This window comes from Phaenicophaeus curvirostris, chromosome 4, assembly GCF_032191515.1.
Source record: "Phaenicophaeus curvirostris isolate KB17595 chromosome 4, BPBGC_Pcur_1.0, whole genome shotgun sequence".
Taxonomy (NCBI): domain Eukaryota; kingdom Metazoa; phylum Chordata; class Aves; order Cuculiformes; family Cuculidae; genus Phaenicophaeus; species Phaenicophaeus curvirostris.
Window position 1 is genome coordinate 78,285,332 of NC_091395.1, and position 16,204 is coordinate 78,301,535.

At 56.4% G+C, this 16,204-nt stretch overlaps 1 protein-coding gene across 6 annotated transcripts in view; it reads right to left on the bottom strand.

Moving 5' to 3' along the window:
* The window catches only part of DYSF (dysferlin), a 95,682-nt gene that overhangs the window by 63,215 nt on the left and 16,263 nt on the right, over positions 1-16,204 (bottom strand). For 4 of the 6 annotated variants that reach the window (XM_069856598.1, XM_069856594.1, XM_069856596.1 and 1 more), the window contains exons 10-26: positions 16,148-16,178; positions 15,396-15,511; positions 15,069-15,195; positions 14,667-14,770; positions 14,008-14,076; positions 13,884-13,927; positions 12,873-12,955; positions 11,257-11,298; positions 9,879-9,994; positions 9,482-9,595; positions 8,088-8,265; positions 6,707-6,831; positions 6,228-6,334; positions 4,419-4,611; positions 2,900-3,055; positions 927-1,058; positions 221-387 (exon numbers count right to left, since the gene is read on the bottom strand). In XM_069856598.1, the coding sequence (XP_069712699.1) occupies positions 221-387; positions 927-1,058; positions 2,900-3,055; positions 4,419-4,611; positions 6,228-6,334; positions 6,707-6,831; positions 8,088-8,265; positions 9,482-9,595; positions 9,879-9,994; positions 11,257-11,298; positions 12,873-12,955; positions 13,884-13,927; positions 14,008-14,076; positions 14,667-14,770; positions 15,069-15,195; positions 15,396-15,511; positions 16,148-16,178 (1,904 nt within the window). The remainder of the gene's footprint in view (positions 1-220; positions 388-926; positions 1,059-2,899; positions 3,056-4,418; positions 4,612-6,227; positions 6,335-6,706; positions 6,832-8,087; positions 8,266-9,481; positions 9,596-9,878; positions 9,995-11,256; positions 11,299-12,872; positions 12,956-13,883; positions 13,928-14,007; positions 14,077-14,666; positions 14,771-15,068; positions 15,196-15,395; positions 15,512-16,147; positions 16,179-16,204) is intronic. The other 2 variants (XM_069856599.1, XM_069856597.1) reach the window with 1 other exon arrangement.

Genomic DNA, 16,204 nt, shown 5'->3' on the forward strand with positions numbered 1-16,204 from the left:
GGACGAGGTGCTGAGGGACATGGGTTAGTGATTGATGGGAATGGTTGGACTCCATGATCCAGTGGGTCTTTTCCCACCTGGTGATTCTATAATTCTGTGATTCTCTGGCACCCCAGACCACCATCCAGCTTTCTGGTTGCCCTTGCCATCAGTTTAGCATCTACTCAGGCTTTTGAGGTGTCCACCCAAGCTCTGGTCTTCACAGAAAACCACCACTCACGTCTTCTCGGGGCAGATGAACCAATCTCCAGCCCAGGTCCAGCCGGTGGAGGGGCGGAAGCTGTCCTTGGGCAGCTTGATCTTGCCAGTGACGTCAGAGTACTTGGGGTAGGTCAGGCCGGTCGTGCCCCAGTTGCCCACCAGCGCGAGCTTGGTCTGATTTTCATACTGGGGGAGTAAAAGCAGGGAGAGATTTGTGCTGGAGGCACAATATCATCTGATTCATCCCTTCAAAAGACCATAAAGAATCCCTTTCTTCGTGGAGAGCCCCATCCTGAGGATGGACCTCTTGGGAAGAGCCTAAATCCCCCACCACCCCCCTGGGCACCCCCAGATTTCCATCCCAGCAAGTGGAAGGAGATGTGAAGCCACAATGTGGCTTTGTGGCTCATCGGCAACTTTCAAGACCGGCTTGAAGGAGGCTTGGAGCAACCTGACCCAGTAGGAGGTGTCCCTGCTCATGGCAGGAGGTGGAACTGGATGGGCTTTGAGGCCCCATCCATCCCAACCCTTTCCATGATTCTACGATTCTGGATGCTGGTGGAAATGGTTCTTTCTTCCCATGGTTGGTAGGGGCTGATGTGGCCACCACCAGGCAATATCTTCCCCCGTGGTCCAGCCCATCCCCTCCCCTCCATGGTGGAGCTGCTTCCCATGTCAGAGAGGGGATGAAAAGCCCTTTAGGGGGGTCCTCGCGAGATGCTCACAGTTTCGGCGAAGACGGAGAGCTTCCCCTCGGCAAACTGGTTGAACTCCTTCTCATCGACCGACAGCCCAAACCAGAGCTGGACCCGGAGCTGGGCTGGGATCTTCGGACCCATGGACTCCTCCTGGGGGTACTAAACACAACAACCATGGCAGGTCCAGGCTTGGAAAAGCAGATGGAGAGCTGCCAGGTGGAAAAGGACCTGGGGGTGCTGGTCAACAGTGGTTGGACATGAGCCAGCAGTAGCCAAGAAGGCCAATGGCATCATGGCTTGAATCAGAAACTCTGGCCAGCGGGACCAGAGAGGTGATTGTACCCCTGGATTTGGCCTTGGTGAGGCCACACCTTGAATCCTGGGTTCGGTTTTGGGCCCTCACGCCAAGAAGGACATTGAGGGGTTGGAGCGCATCCAGGGAAGGGAACAGAGATGGTGCAGAGTCTGGAGAACAAGGATCACGAGAGCTGTCTGAGGGACCTGGGAGTGTTTAGCCAGGAGAAGAGGAGGCTGAGGGGAGACCTCATCACTGTCTACAACTGCCTGAAAGGAGGTTGGAGTGAGGTGGGTACTGGTCTCTTCTCCCAAGTGACAGTGACAGGACAAGAAGAAATGGCCTCAGGTTCCACCGAGGCAGGTTCAGATGGGACATCAGGAAACATTTCTTCCCCAAAAGTCTTCTCAGACCCTGCTGGTGGAGTCCCCATCCCAGGAGGGGTTTAAAACCCGGGTAGATGAGGTGCTCATGGATGTGGTTTAGTGGTGGGCAGGTAGGGTCGAACTCGATGATCTCAAAGGTCTTTTTCAGCATAGGGCACCTCCTGTATGAGGAGGCTAGGAGAGTTGGGCTTGTTCAACCTGGAGAAGAGAAGGCTCCAAGGAGACCTCAGAGCAGCTTCCAGTAGGGAAAGGGGCTCCAGGAGAGCTGGGGAGGGGCTCTTGGTCAGAGAGGGCAGGGACAGGATGAGGGGGAATGGTTTGAAGCTGCAAGAGGGGAGACTGAGATGAGATCGTGGGGAGAAATGTTCTCCTGGGAGGGTGGGGAGGCCCTGGCCCAGGTTGCCCAGAGCAGGGGTGGCTGCCCCATCCCTGGAGGGGTTCAAGGCCAGGTTGGATGGGGCTTGGAGCGCCTGATCCAGTGGGAGTGGAACTGGATGGGCTTTGAGGTCCCTTCCAACCCAACCCATTCCACAATGCTTTGATCCTCCACTTGGGATGTGAGGCTGGGGGTGGTGGGTATGAAGGCCCCACAGCTCTGGCTGGGGTCGCAGGGGTGTTAGGTGGGACACGGAGCATCCCTAGGAGCTGGGACAACAACAAAATTGCACATAATACTTCAGGGATGACCTTGAGGAGTTTCAAAGCCCCTGTGGTCTGGGTTACAAGTCTTATGAGGAGCAGCTGAGGGACCTGGGGCTGATGAGCCTGGAGAAGAGGAGGTGAGGGGAGACCTCATGGCTCTGTGAAGCTCCTGGAAAAGAGGTTGGAGCCAGGTGGGGGTCAGGCTCTGCTTCCAAGGAACAAGGGGTAGGATGGGATGGGAGGAAACAGCCTGGAGTTGCACCAGGGGTGGGTTAGGTTGGATACTGGGAAAAATTCCTTCATGGAAAGAGTGGTTGAAGCCCTGGTAGAGGTTGTCCAGGACAGTGGTGGAATCACCATCCCTGAAGGGGTTCAAGAAACGTGTGGTTGTGGCATTTTAGGACACGGTTTGGTCACACGGGGGTGTTGGGCTGATGACTGGACTGGATGAGCTTGGAGAGCTTTTCCAGTCTCAATGATTCCATGAACTCCACCAGAACATATCCAAGCTCTCACTGTGATGAAACCACCTCCAACAGGGTTGAAACTGGGGCTGGAGGACCCAGAGCCCTGGATGCTCTTGGGTTGATGCCACCCGGGGTGTTGGGATATTTTTTCAGGGGAAAACGATTTAAAATTCCACATCATGCATCCAAATCCATCCAAAGCCAAAGTACCTTCAGGAAGATGGTCTGCAGCTTCCCACAGTTCTTGCCACAGCAGCCGGAGATGTTCCTGGAGAAGAGGACTTCATGGGCAGGCACACGGGCGTAGGCAACACGTTTGTCTCCCTGAAGCATCCAGATCACGATGTCGGGCAGGCTGTTTTGGGGCTGGAGAAGACAAAAGGCACAGTGTCCAACCAAGGTGGTTCCAAATCAGCACATCAGTCACGGAGGGATGCAAGAGGTTGGAGAGCAGCCACCCCCCAAGTTCCACTGCCAACCCAAGCCCATGAAGTGAGACTTGTTGACCCAAACCCCATCTCAGCGGGTTCAGATCTCATCTGGGTCTGGGCAGGACAGAGCAACTTCACGTTTCTCCAAGCCTTGTTCTTCCCAGTCAGCCCAGGTTGGTGCAGCAGCTTTGGTTGAAGGTTTCCTGGCCACGCTGTAAAGTTCTACCATGACCAAGGCTCAACTTCAACATCCAACAGCAAAACATGGTGTCTTCCCAACTCATAGAATCATAGAATCACCAGGTTGGAAAAGACCCACTGGATCATCAAGTCCAACCATTCCCATCAATCACTAACCCATGTCCCTCAGCACCTCGTCCACCCGGCCCTTAAACCCCTCCAGCGAAGGGGACTCAACCCCCTCCCTGGGCAGCCTCGGACAGGGACCAATCACCCTTGCCAGGAATTATCTTTTCCTGCTGTCCAGCCTGACCCTCCCCTGGTGGAGCTTGAGGCCATTCCCTCTCGTCCTGTCCCCTGGCCCTTGGGAGAAGAGCCCAGCTCCCTCCTCTCCACAACCTCCTCTCAGGGAGTTGCAGAGAGCAAGGAGGTCTCCCCTCAGCCTCCTCTTCTCCAGGATAAACCCCCCCAGCTCTCTCAGCCTCTCCTCTTCTTCTCCAGCCCCCTCCCCAGCTTCGTTGCTCTTCTCTGGACTCGCTCCAGAGCCTCAACATCCTTCTTGTGGGGAGGGGCCCAGAACTGACCCCAGGATTCGAGGAGCGGTCTCCCCAGGGCCGAGTCCAGAGGCAGAAGAACCTCCCTGGCCCTGCTGGCCACGCCGGGTCTGATCCAAGCCAAGATGCCCTTGGCCTTCTTGGCCCCCTGGGCCCCTGCTGGCTCCTGTTCAACCAACACCCCCAGGTCCTTCTCCTCCAGGCAGTTTCCAGCCAGCCTTCTCCTAGGCTGGAGCTGCTCAGGGTTGTTGTGCCCCAAGGGCAGGACCCGCCATTTGGCCTCATCCCGTTGGTCTCAGCCCATGGATCCAGCCTGTTCAGATCCCTTTGGATCCTCCCTACCCTCTACCAGATCATGGAATCATTAAGGGTGGAAAAGATCTCTAAGATCATCCAGTCCAATCATCAGCCCAACCCCACCGTGCCTGCTAAACCGTGTCCCCAAGTGCCACATCTACACGTTCCTTGAACACCTCCAGCGTGGAGGCTCCACCGCTTCCCTGGGCAGGGAATGAGCCCCCCCAAGGCGAAGAACGGCTCCTGCCACCACCACAGCATCATTACCTCCTCCGCCATGGCCTTCAGCCTGGACAACCAGTCCTCTGCCTGCTCCAGGGCCACCAAGAGGCTCGCGTCCTCATGCTTGAGCTTCAGAGCTGCCTTCACGATCTGCTCCAGGTTGGTGCTGCGGAACCGGTACATGTTCTGGTCCAGGTGGGTGCTGGACGGCTTCCCCAGGACATCGGGCAAGGTCAGGCTGTGGGGACAGACAGAGACATGGCCTTAGGACCTTATTCATCTTCTCATGGGGGTTCTGCTGCCTTTGTTGTGGGTTTTTCCTCCTTTTCAGCAAGTTCCCAAGGAATTAGCAACAAGGCCAAGAGCAAAGGAGCTTGAAACCACACTCAAAGTTGGGACCATTTCACCAGAGAGGTCCAGACCTGGAGGAGGATGGGGAAGCACTGGAGAGTGGTGAAGGGTTGTCCCATCCCTCTGAAATCTCCTTGGCTGTGGGACCAGGCCTTGGAGCATCACGGGAGGAATCAAAGAATTGTTTGTTTGGAAAAGATCTCTGAGATCATCGAGTCCAACCATCCCTGTCCACTACTGAACCAGAGCCCTGAGAACCTCATCTACCTGGCTTCTAAACCCCTCCAGGGATGGGGACTCCACCACTGCCCTGGGCAGCCTCTGCCAGGGCCTCAGAACCTTTTCCATGAAGAAATATTTCCTGATGTCGAATCAGAACCTGCCCTGTGGCAACTTGAGGCCCTTCCCTCTTATCTTGTCACTTGTCACTATGGAGAAGTGACCCACCTCACCACAACCTCCTTCCAGGCAGTTGTAGACAGCGATGAGGTCTCACCTCACCTCCTCTCCTCCAGGCTGAACAACCCCAGGTCCCTGAGCCCTGTAGCATCTGGTCCAGATGTTGGACACAGAACACTCACACACGGTGGAACAACCCTCTGGGTGTCCTCATAGAATCATGGAATGATCAGAAGGGACCTCAAAGCCCATCCAGTTCCACCCCCGGTCATGGGCAGGGACACCTCCCACTGGATCAGGGGCTCCAAGCCCCATCCAACCTGGCCTTGAACCCCTCCAGGGATGGGGTAGCCACCACTGCTCCATCCAACCTGGGCCAGGGCCACCCCCATCTCATCCAGAGGAATTTCTCCCTAAGATCTCATCTAACTCCTCCCCTCTCCAATTTAAAGCCATTCACTTCATCCTGTCACTCCAGGCCCTTCTAAAAAGTCCCTCCCTACCTCTCCTAGAGCCCCTTTCCCTACTGGAAGCTGCTCTAAGGTCTCCCTGGAGCCTTCTCTTCTCCAGGATGAATAACCCCAACTCTCTCAGCCTCCTACAGGAGGTTCTCCAGCCCTCACATCATCCCCATGGCCTCCTCTGGACTCGCTCCACCAGCTCCATGTCCTCCCTGTGCTGAGGACTCCAGAGCTGGACCCAGGACTCCAGGTGGGTCTCCCAGAGCGGAGCAGAGGGGCAGGATCCCCTCCCTGGCCCTGGTGGCCACGCGGCTCTGGATGCAGCCCAGGACACGGGGGGTTTCCAGGCTGCGAGCGCACGTTGTGGCTCCTGTTGAGCTTCTCCTCCCCCAGCGCCCCAAGCCCTTCTCCTCAGGGCTGCTCCCAAGCTGTTCTCCACCCAACCTGCATTAGAACCACAGATCGTCCTGTCACCTTTTCAATTCGGTGCCTTGGCTCGGAGACCTTTGAGGGAAACAACAGCCAACCCCTCGTGGTTTTTGGAGGAAAAACACCAAAGAAAAAGTTGTCTCTTCCAAGATAAAGAAGTTCTCTTGCCATAACCACCATGACAAGGTTCACAGTTCACCCTGGCCCAAAATACCTGCAGTCAGCGATGACGTCTTCCATCAGCTGGGAACCCAGCACGTCCAGCTCACTTGGCGAGCGGTTGGCCTTGAGGGCAAGGTGGACCTTCTCCAGGTTTGCTTCCTGCATGATAGGTGAGGAGGAGGAGTTGTAGAACGAGGACAGTCCCGGGCATCCCACTCCACCCCACATCCAGGAGCCTCCCAGCAAGCACCTGGGGCTGCTTGTCATGATTAAAAACTCCAGCCTTGGGTCATAGAATCATAGAATAGAATCATAGAATCTCCAGTTTGGAAAAGACCCCCAGGATCATCGAGTCCAACCGTTCCCATCAATCACTAAACCACATCCCTCAGCACCTCATCCACCCGTCTCTTAAACACCTCCAACTCCAACCTCAACCCATCCTGTAGATGACCTCCACCCCCTCCCCTCTCCTCCCAGGTAGGATGCAGAAAGGAGGTGGACAACGCTCGTTGCCCCCACAGCACTCACCAGCCTGTCTGCCGCGTGCTGGAGAAGGTTCTGAGCATCAGTTCGGTAGCTGATATCTTCCCAGTAGGACGACAAGACCACCACAGGCTTCACATTGCCCCAGGGCAGGTAGTAATACTGACAACCTGGAGGTCACAACACAGCAGTGAGATTGGGATGACCCCACCCCTCAGGGCCAGGATGGAGATGAAGGTGGGCAGCACAGCATCTGGCCTTGGGCAGAAGCCCATGACAGAATCACAGAATCACCAGGTTGGAAGAGACCCACTGGATCATCGAGTCCAACCATCCCCATCAATCACTAACCCATGTCCCTCAGCACCTCGTCCAACCGGCCCTTAAACCCCTCCAGGGAAGGGGACTCAACCCCCTCCCTGGGCAGCCTCGGACAGGGACCAATCACCCTTTCCGTGAAGTATTTTTTCTTGCTGTCCATCCTGACCCTCCCCTGGTGGAGCTTGAGGCCATTCCCTCTCGTCCTGTCCCCTGGCCCTTGGGAGAAGAGCCCAGCTCCCTCCTCTCCACAACCTCCTCTCAGGGAGTTGCAGAGAGCAATGAGGTCTCCCCTCAGCCTCCTCTTCTCCAAGATAAACCCCCCCAGCTCTCTCAGCCGCTCCTCTTCTTCTCCAGCCCCCTCCCCAGCTTCGTTGCTCTTCTCTGGACTCGCTCCAGAGCCTCAACATCCTTCTTGTGGGGAGGGCCCAGAACTGACCCCAGGATTCGAGGAGCGGTCTCCCCAGGGCCGAGGCCAGAGGGAGAAGAACCTCCCTGGCCCTGCTGGCCACGCCGGCTCTGATCCAAGCCAAGATGCCATTGGCCTTCTTGGCCCCCTGGGCCCCTGCTGGCTCCTGTTCAACCAACCCCCCCAGGTCCCTCTCCTCCAGGCACTTTCCAGCCAGACTTCTCCTAGTCTGGAGCTGCTCAGGGTTGTTGTGCCCCAAGGGCAGGACCCGCCATTTGGCCTCGTTAACCCTCATCCCGTTGGTCTCAGCCCATGGATCCAGCCTGTTCAGATCCCTCTGGGGCCTCCCGACCCTCCAGCAGATCCATGCTTCCACGCAGAAGATCACTTAGCTCTTCTGCGGCAAGAGGATGAAGATTATGGTCCCCAAACCCATGTGCAACAGAGCACACGGGCCTTGAACATCTTCAGGGATAGGGCAGCCATCACTGCTATGGGCGATAATCCCACTTCACAGCAAGGCTGAGATGGGCGAGGACCTCTGAAGCTCATCTGATCCAATCTCTGCTCATGCAAGGACACCTTGAGCAGGTTATCCAGGACCACATCCAGTTGGGTTTTGAATACCTCCAAGGATGGAGGCTCCAGACCTTCCCCAAGCAGCCCGTCCCCGTGGTTGGTCACCCCCGTGTCGCTCACCATCGAAGACGGCCCGGCTGTACTGGGTGGTGGAGGCCAAGGGCAGGCAGGTGGTGTCGAACTTGTTGCCGTAGTTGCCGACGCTGACCTCAAACTGGATGGCGTCATCCACATCTTGGAGCATGGTGGCTGAGTAGAAGGCGGCAAAGAGGGAGAACTTGCGACGGCGCAGGTACTTCTGCAGGAGGAACAGGAGACACCACCGTGGTGTCCGTGTGGAGACACCACCACCACCCTCTGGACAGGCCCTCCACTGTCCCAGCTCAAGGAGACCTCCAAGGTGGGAAACTTTATTGCATGGAAGAAAAGTAGAACTTGCCACCAGGGAATTTTGGGGTGGGATGTTAGAAGAAGCCCAACCAAGGAGAAGGCTAGAACTTCCCCTGAAAAATGCAGCTTAAACCTCAAGAACCAGCAGGTCTAGGGAGGTTCTTCTCCCTCTGGACTCGGCCCTGGGGAGACCGCTCCTCGAATCCTGGGGTCAGTTCTGGGCCCCTCCCCACAAGAAGGATGTTGAGGCTCTGGAGCGAGTCCAGAGAAGAGCAACGAAGCTGGGGAGGGGGCTGGAGAAGAAGAGGAGCGGCTGAGAGAGCTGGGGGGGTTTATCCTGGAGAAGAGGAGGCTGAGGGGAGACCTCATTGCTCTCTGCAACTCCCTGAGGGGAGGTTGTGGAGAGGAGGGAGCTGGGCTCTTCTCCCGAGGGACAGGGGACAGGACGAGAGGGAATGGCCTCAAGCTCCACCAGGGGAGGGTCAGGATGGACATTAGGAAAAAATTTTTCACAGAAAGGGTGATTGGTCCCTGTCCGAGGCTGCCCAGGGAGGGGGTTGAGTCCCCTTCCCTGGAGGGGTTTAAGGGCCGGGTGGACGAGGTGCTGAGGGACATGGGTTAGTGATTGATGGGAATGGTTGGACTCGATGATCCTGGGGTGTCTTTTCCAACCTGGTGATTCTATCATTCTATGATTCTAAATGAGCAAAAGAACATCTGTGATGGCCCTCAAGTTGGCAATAGGGTCTTGTTGAACCAAATCTCCCACACCTCCGTGTCCACTCTATCACACAGCAGCTCAGAGGGAGCAAGCTGGACACCTTGGGATGGAAATGCAGCAGGAGATAACCCCCAGAATCCACCAACCACTCCACTGCTCAAAGGACTTTGCCTACCCAGGACCAAACCAACCCCTCCACTGCTCATGGGACACCACCCAGGACCAAACCAACCACTTCATCACCCAGGACCAACACCCACAGCTCTTCCCTAGTGCCTGGTGGAATGTTTGGACTTGATGATCCAATGGGTCTTTTCCAACCTGGTGATTCTATGATTCTCACATGGCCAGAGGGCCAATCCCAGAGCCCACTAGGTTAAAAACGCCACAGAGATCCCATTACCTCCACTCGCAGAATGTCATCTGCAGAAATATCCTCCACCTTCTGCTCCACATGCTCCACCAGTTTGGTCTCCAGCTCCACCAGGATCCTGCCGCGATACGCAACTCCCTCGCCCTTGGGGTAGAGCAGGAAGAGGCGTCAGGACCTTGATGCCCCTTCCTCTCTGCTTTTACTTGCAGAGAACTTCATTGCGGAGAAGCAAGACCAGGCAAGGTGCTTCTGCAAGCGCTTCCAAAGGTGGAGAATGGGTGGGCAGCAGAGGTCAGGAGGTCTTTAGCCAGCAGGAAGAGCCAAGGGCAGGAAAGGCAGCTGATAACGAAGCCGGTTTGGGTTAATAGCAGCCAGAAGAGGAGGTGGCGGTGGAGTTTAGGTGGTGCTGGCAAGAAGTCAAGGTCACCTTTCCCAAATTGAGGGTCTCGTAAGGGTCGGGGAAGCCGGTGAATTCCCGGGGGCTCCCGTAGAGGTTGATGTAGCAGGGACCGAAGGTCGGCAGGAACCCGAGGCCATCGTCCACTGAGGAGCACAGGGGAGAAGAGCGGTTAGAAAGCCCTGAGGGCACCTTGAGAACGTGGCCCATAGGGACCGTGTGCATGAAAAGTGACGGAGAAGCTCCACAGAGCCCGCAACGTGTGCTCGCATCCCAGAAACCCCCCGTGTCCTGCGCTGCATCCAGAGCCGCGTGGCCACCAGGGCCAGGGAGGGGATCCTGCCCCTCTGCTCCGCTCGGGGAGACCCACCTGGAGTCCTGGGTCCAGCTCTGGAGTCCTCAGCACAGGGAGGACATGGAGCTGGTCAAGCGAGGCCAGGGGAGGCCACGGAGATGATGTGAGGGCTGGAGAACCTCCCGTAGGAGGCTGAGAGAGTTGGGGTTGTTCAGCCTGGAGAAGAGAAGGCTCCAAGGAGACCTTAAAGCAGCTTCCAGAACCTGAAGGGGCTCCAGAAGAGCTGGGGAGGGACATTTTCCAAGGGTTTGGAGTGACAGGATGAGGGGAATGGCTTTAAACTGGAGAGGAGAAGACTGAGATGAGACATTAAGAAGAATTTCTTCATGATACGGGTGGAGAGGCCGAGGCCCAGGTTGCCCAGAGCAGGGGTGGCTGCCCCATCCCTGGAGGTGTCCAAGGCCAGGTTGGATGGGGCTTGGAGCCCCTGATCCAGAGGGAGGTGTCCCTGCCCATGGCAGGTGGTGGAACTGGATGGGTTTTAAGGTCCCTTTCAACCCAACCCATTCTGCGACCTTATGCTGCTGGAGGCCTCCAAAATGCTGGGTTTCACCCAGTTTGGGTCCTACCACCACCTACCTTTCTGTAGGAGAAGGATAAGGTGGATAAAGGGGCCACAGAGCTTCCCAGTCTTAGGAAAGGTCCCCACTGGAGGACATCACTCTGCTGGTACCAACCAGCGCAGGAAGTGGACACCAGCCTAGGAACTGGCCCCGTGCTCCCCTTCAAGGAGAGCTCGCAAGAGAACAGCTCGGTTTTACGAACCCTCGAGTAGAAGGAGCAGCGATGGGGCCAAAATCGTTTGCTGTGTCCTACTCTGAGCTCCTGAGGTGGTTGCTCCTTGAGCTGGCTCAGTGCACAACATGCACTCAACCACAAAGACCTCGTTGCTCGACACGGACATCCCAAACCCCTTCCCCGCTCCCCCAGGGCAGGAGGAGGCCGTGCCGGAGCAGGGAGGTGGGAACCATCCTTCCTTCCCACCAAGGTGCCCAGCCCTGAGGGCACCTGCGCCTGCCGTGAGCAGAAGCCAAGAGGACTGAGGGGACGTACGGTCTGAGGCCTTCAGGGGCTTCGCGAGGGCAGGAAACTCATCTGAGGCACAAAGAAATGGAGAAGAGGTTAGGAAAGGTGGGAAGAGGAGGGTGAGGAGACGATGGAGGGTTATGGAAACGGGGATGGATGTTCTCACGGGCTTTTCAGACAGAGAGAGAAAGTAGGAGGTCACTCCATTGTCCTGTTGTCCTCACAGAGGCCATGGGATTGGTGTGAAACAGGAGGGCTGGAGCATCCCTCAAGGACAATCCTTCAAGTTGCACCAGGGTAGGTTTAGGTTGGATATTAGGAAGAATTCCTTCATGGAACGGGTGCTGAAGCACTGGAAGAGGCTGCTCAGGGAAGCGGTGGAGTCTCCATCCCTGAAGGGGTTCAAAACACATGTAGGTACGGCTCTTGGGGACACGGTTGGACTGGATGATCTTAGAGTTCTTTTCCAACCATCTTCTATGATCCACATGTCGAAAAGCTGGGTGGAATCATGGAATCCACACTTCTCCAGCACCTCCTTGGGAGCCAGAGTGTCTCAGTGGTGGGGTGGGCTGTGCCGGTCCCGTGCAGACCCCTCGCAGCCTCCTCCTCTCTCTCTCTCTCTGTCCAGACCAGCCCATGAGATGGCACCTCAACTGGAGAAGATGGGGCTGGACACACAAACATGGGGTGGAGGAAGGTGCTGCACCCCAACTTTGGACCCTGCATGCGGAGCCGGGCAGTGCTGGGTGAGCTCGTGGTGGGACAGGGGGCTGCAGAGCACCTGAGAACCTCCAAGATGCACAAAGCAAAGGGAGCAGGGCAAGAAGTGTTGGTGGGGTTGCAGATGCCACCAAAGCCCATTAGCAGCAGGAGATGTTCATGCAGGTTAGGGCAACCTCTGCTCCTGGCCCTGTCACAACTCCCAGCAGCTCCATGAGTGTCCCAGCTCCCTGTCCTCCCATCTGGTACAGGTGACACGGCCAGCGTCACCAAGCTGATCCCTGCTGGTGACTCCATGGTGGTTCTTGGCTTCAGAAACCCTCTGGGACTTAACATCTTCAGCACAAGATGGACCTGAACCTGCCTTCCACCCTGTGAGAGCCCCTAAATGTCACCTGAGGAGGAGCCACCAGTGGGGACACACACAGGTAGGACAGGGAATCTTCCATCACCACCTCTGCACAGCAACAAAGAGGAAGCAAATCCTCTGGGATGCCCCAAAGATCTTCACCCGGCCTCCTGGAGGGGCCAAGTCCAACCAGAAAACACACCACAGATGGTCTAAGGGCTGGAGCACCTGCCCTACAAGGACAGGCTGAGAGAGCTGAGCTTCTCAGGTTGCCCAGAGAAGCCACAGATGCTCCATCCCTGGAGGTGTTGAAGGCCAGGTTGGATGGGGCTTGGAGCAACTTGATCCAGTGGGAGGTGTCCCTTCCCATGGCAGGGGTGGAATTGGCTGGGCTTTGAGGTCCCTTCCCAACCAAAACAGTCTATGGAGCAGCCCCCAGCAGCCCATTCCATGTGGCCATGCCATCAGCCTGGCTGTGACATCCTCAAAGCCACCACCAGCCTCCAGCCATGAGCGTGCAGCGTCCTCCACATCCATGCACCCCAAACTCCACCCCAGCGCCTGTCCTTACCCTCCAGCTCCCCACCAGGGGCCGAGATCTTGGACATGCAGAGGTAGGCGGTGCCGATGACATCGTTGTGGGTCAGACGGTCCCTGCAAAACACCCCGTGATGTCATCATGATGTAGGCCAAGAGGGTTGCCCATGGAATCATAGAATCACCAGGTTGAAAAAGACCCCCAGGATCATGGAGTCCAACCATTCCCATCAATCACTAACCCATGTCCCTCAGCACCTCGTCCACCCGGCCCTTAAACCCCTCCAGGGAAGGGGACTCAACCCCCTCCCTGGGCAGCCTCGGACAGGGACCAATCACCCTTGCTGGGAAATATTTCATCCTAATGTCCAGCCTGACCCTCCCCTGGTGGAGCTTGAGGCCATTCCCTCTCGTCCTGTCCCCTGTCCCTTGGGAGAAGAGCCCAGCTCCCTCCTCTCCACAACCTCCTCTCAGGGAGTTGCAGAGAGCAATGAGGTCTCCCCTCAGCCTCCTCTTCTCCAGGATAAACCCCCCCAGCTCTCTCAGCCGCTCCTCTTCTTCTCCAGCCCCCTCCCCAGCTTCGTTGCTCTTCTCTGGACTCGCTCCAGAGCCTCAACATCCTTCTTGTGGGGAGGGGCCCAGAACTGACCCCAGGATTCGAGGAGCGGTCTCCCCAGGGCCGAGGCCAGAGGGAGAAGAACCTCCCTGGCCCTGCTGGCCACGCCGGCTCTGATCCAAGCCAAGATGCCCTTGGCCTTCTTGGGCCCCTGCTGGCTCCTGTTCAACCAACACCCCCAGGTCCTTCTCCTCCAGGCAGTTTCCAGCCAGCCTTCTCCTAGGCTGGAGCTGCTCAGGGTTGTTGTGCCCCAAGGGCAGGACCCGCCATTTGGCCTCATTAACCCTCCTGCCATTGGTCTCAGCCCATGGATCCAGCCTGTTCAGATCCCTTTGGAGCCTCCTGACCCCCCAGCAGATCCAGCTTCCACCCAGCTTAGTGTCATCCCCAAACTTGCTAAGAGTGCACTCGATGCCCATCCCTGCTCACCAGTCAGTCACACGGATCCTCATCTTCTCACACATGGAAGGGAACTGGGAAAAGAATCAGGGAGAGAAGCGGTGAGTGTGGTGGGGTCAGGTGGGTTGAAACCCATGGGGACACCCATGCTCACCATCGCCGGCAGCGTCAGGCTCTGGTTCCACTGCGGGTTGGCGTTCTTCTCCAGGATCCTTGAGTAGAGCTGGAGGGGCGAGATGGGGGATGAAAAGTCAGTGCTACCCCAGTGCTCACAGCTCAGAGCTGCGAGGATGGAAAAGACCTCGATCACCAAGCCCAACCACCAACACAACCCCACCACGCCAACCAAACCGTGCCCTGAAGTGCCACATTTACACCTTTTATGAACCCCTCCAGGGACGGAGACTCCACCGCTGCTCTGGGAAACCTCTTCCAGGGCCTCCCAACCCTCCCAGGAGAACATTTCTCCCTAAGATCTCATCACAATCTCCCACGCTGGAAGCTGCTCTAAGGTCTCCCCGGAGCCTCCTCTTCTCCGGGCTGGACAACCCTGTCCCAAGCCTCTGTCCCCTCCCTGGACATTGTCCCCAGGGCAAGATTTATGGGCAAAGGAGACTTCCAGCCCTTGAGTGCTGCTGTGGACCAAAAGCTACATGGTGGCTGACTGGGACCGATGAGACCTTTGCGAATGGACCTTTGATGACTCCAGTGAACAAAGAACCAGTTTTTCCCCACGCCAGGACATTGTCCCCATGTCCAGCTCCTGCTCCAACCCCGAAGACCCAGAGGGTTTGCCCCTCTCCAAGCACTCACCGTCTTCCCCGCGAAGCTGACTTCCACAAAGGGATCAACCAGGTTCTTCTTGTTGCTCTCAAAGCCGAAGACCTGCCTGACGTTGTCCATGACGGCATCATCCACTGCAAGGAGAAGGAGAGGCTGGAAGCTCATGGAAGCTGGTAGCATCTGGATGGTCCTGGCTCTCCAAGAGTTTTGTCCCACCAGCCGGGTGGGGAGGAGCATGAAGGTTAAACCAGTTTGCTCCAGTAACTGATGTATCACCCAGTTATGACTGGACCAGTATCTACAATGTCTTTGGACCAAGGCTTTGGATAAAGCTCCTCATCCATGACCTTGTCCTCTCCTGAGACACTGCAACCCACTGCAGCTCCAAGGGCCAGATCCTTCACGCTCCAGCCCAGCAAAGGTCACACTTACTCTGGGGCAAGTCTTCAGCTTTGAAGATCTTCAAGCAGAAGTGAGCTCCTCTCAAGGTGACCCCAGTGGGGCGCAGGAGGTTGCCTTCGATGTCTTCCTTGTCTTCAGAAACCTCCTTCTTCTCCAGCTGAAGGACAAGGGGAAAACACAACCAAGCTTCCCAAAAGTCCTGAGATGAGCACCAAGACCCCAAACCCCAGGACTTCGACCCCCAAAATGGGGGAAGATCAAAGCTGCAGCTTCCCTGGGAACAGGTTTGATGGGCCAGGGTGGTGGAGGACCATGGTTGGAAGGTCCCCCCGCCATCATAACCAGGACAACACTCACAGGAGCTTCATCTCCAGGCCCCAGCACGAAGAGGCTGACTTTCAGATAGCCCTTGGCCCCTGCAGAGAAGTCCTCTGGGTCGGAAAGCAACAGCCATTTCCTGAGAAAAGCATGTTCTGGAGGAGACAAAGAGATCAAGAGCCTCAGGCATGAAGGGAGATGCCTTCAAAGACACTGTTGGTTGGGTTTTTCTAATTAAAAAAAAATCGGGCCAGTGCACGATGAGGGTGGGGAGGCCCTGGCCCAGGTTGCCCCATCCCTGGAGTTGAAGGCCAGGTTGGACGGAGCTTGGAGCAACCAGATCCAGTGGGAGGTGTCCCTGCCCACAGCAGAGGGTGGAACTGGATGGATTTTGAGGTCCCTTCCAACCCATTCTATGATTCCATGAATGGAATGAAATGGAACAGAATGGACTATTCCACTTGGAAAGGACCTACAAAGATCATCTGGTCCCAGCTCAGGCTTGACCAAAACTTCATGCATGTTAAGGATTTGCCGTGTAGATCTCAAACCCTTCTTGGAGATAAAATAGAAGATAAAAGATGAAATAAGGAACCAGGCTTGAGATCAAAATAAGTGATTTGGGCTGAGCTGGTGGGGCTTTCTCCCACCGAGCTGGTGGCACAATGACTTGAAAGCCTTCAAGGACACGGGTCTTGGGAGAGGGAAGAGGAATGGGTGATGATGACGGATACAGCACACGTTTCCCCTCCTTTTGACCCAAAAAACAGGGTTTTCCCAGAGCGACTCACTTGGCTCCGAGTAAACGGTCTCGACGTCCATCTGAGGAACAGCAGGAGAAGCAACGT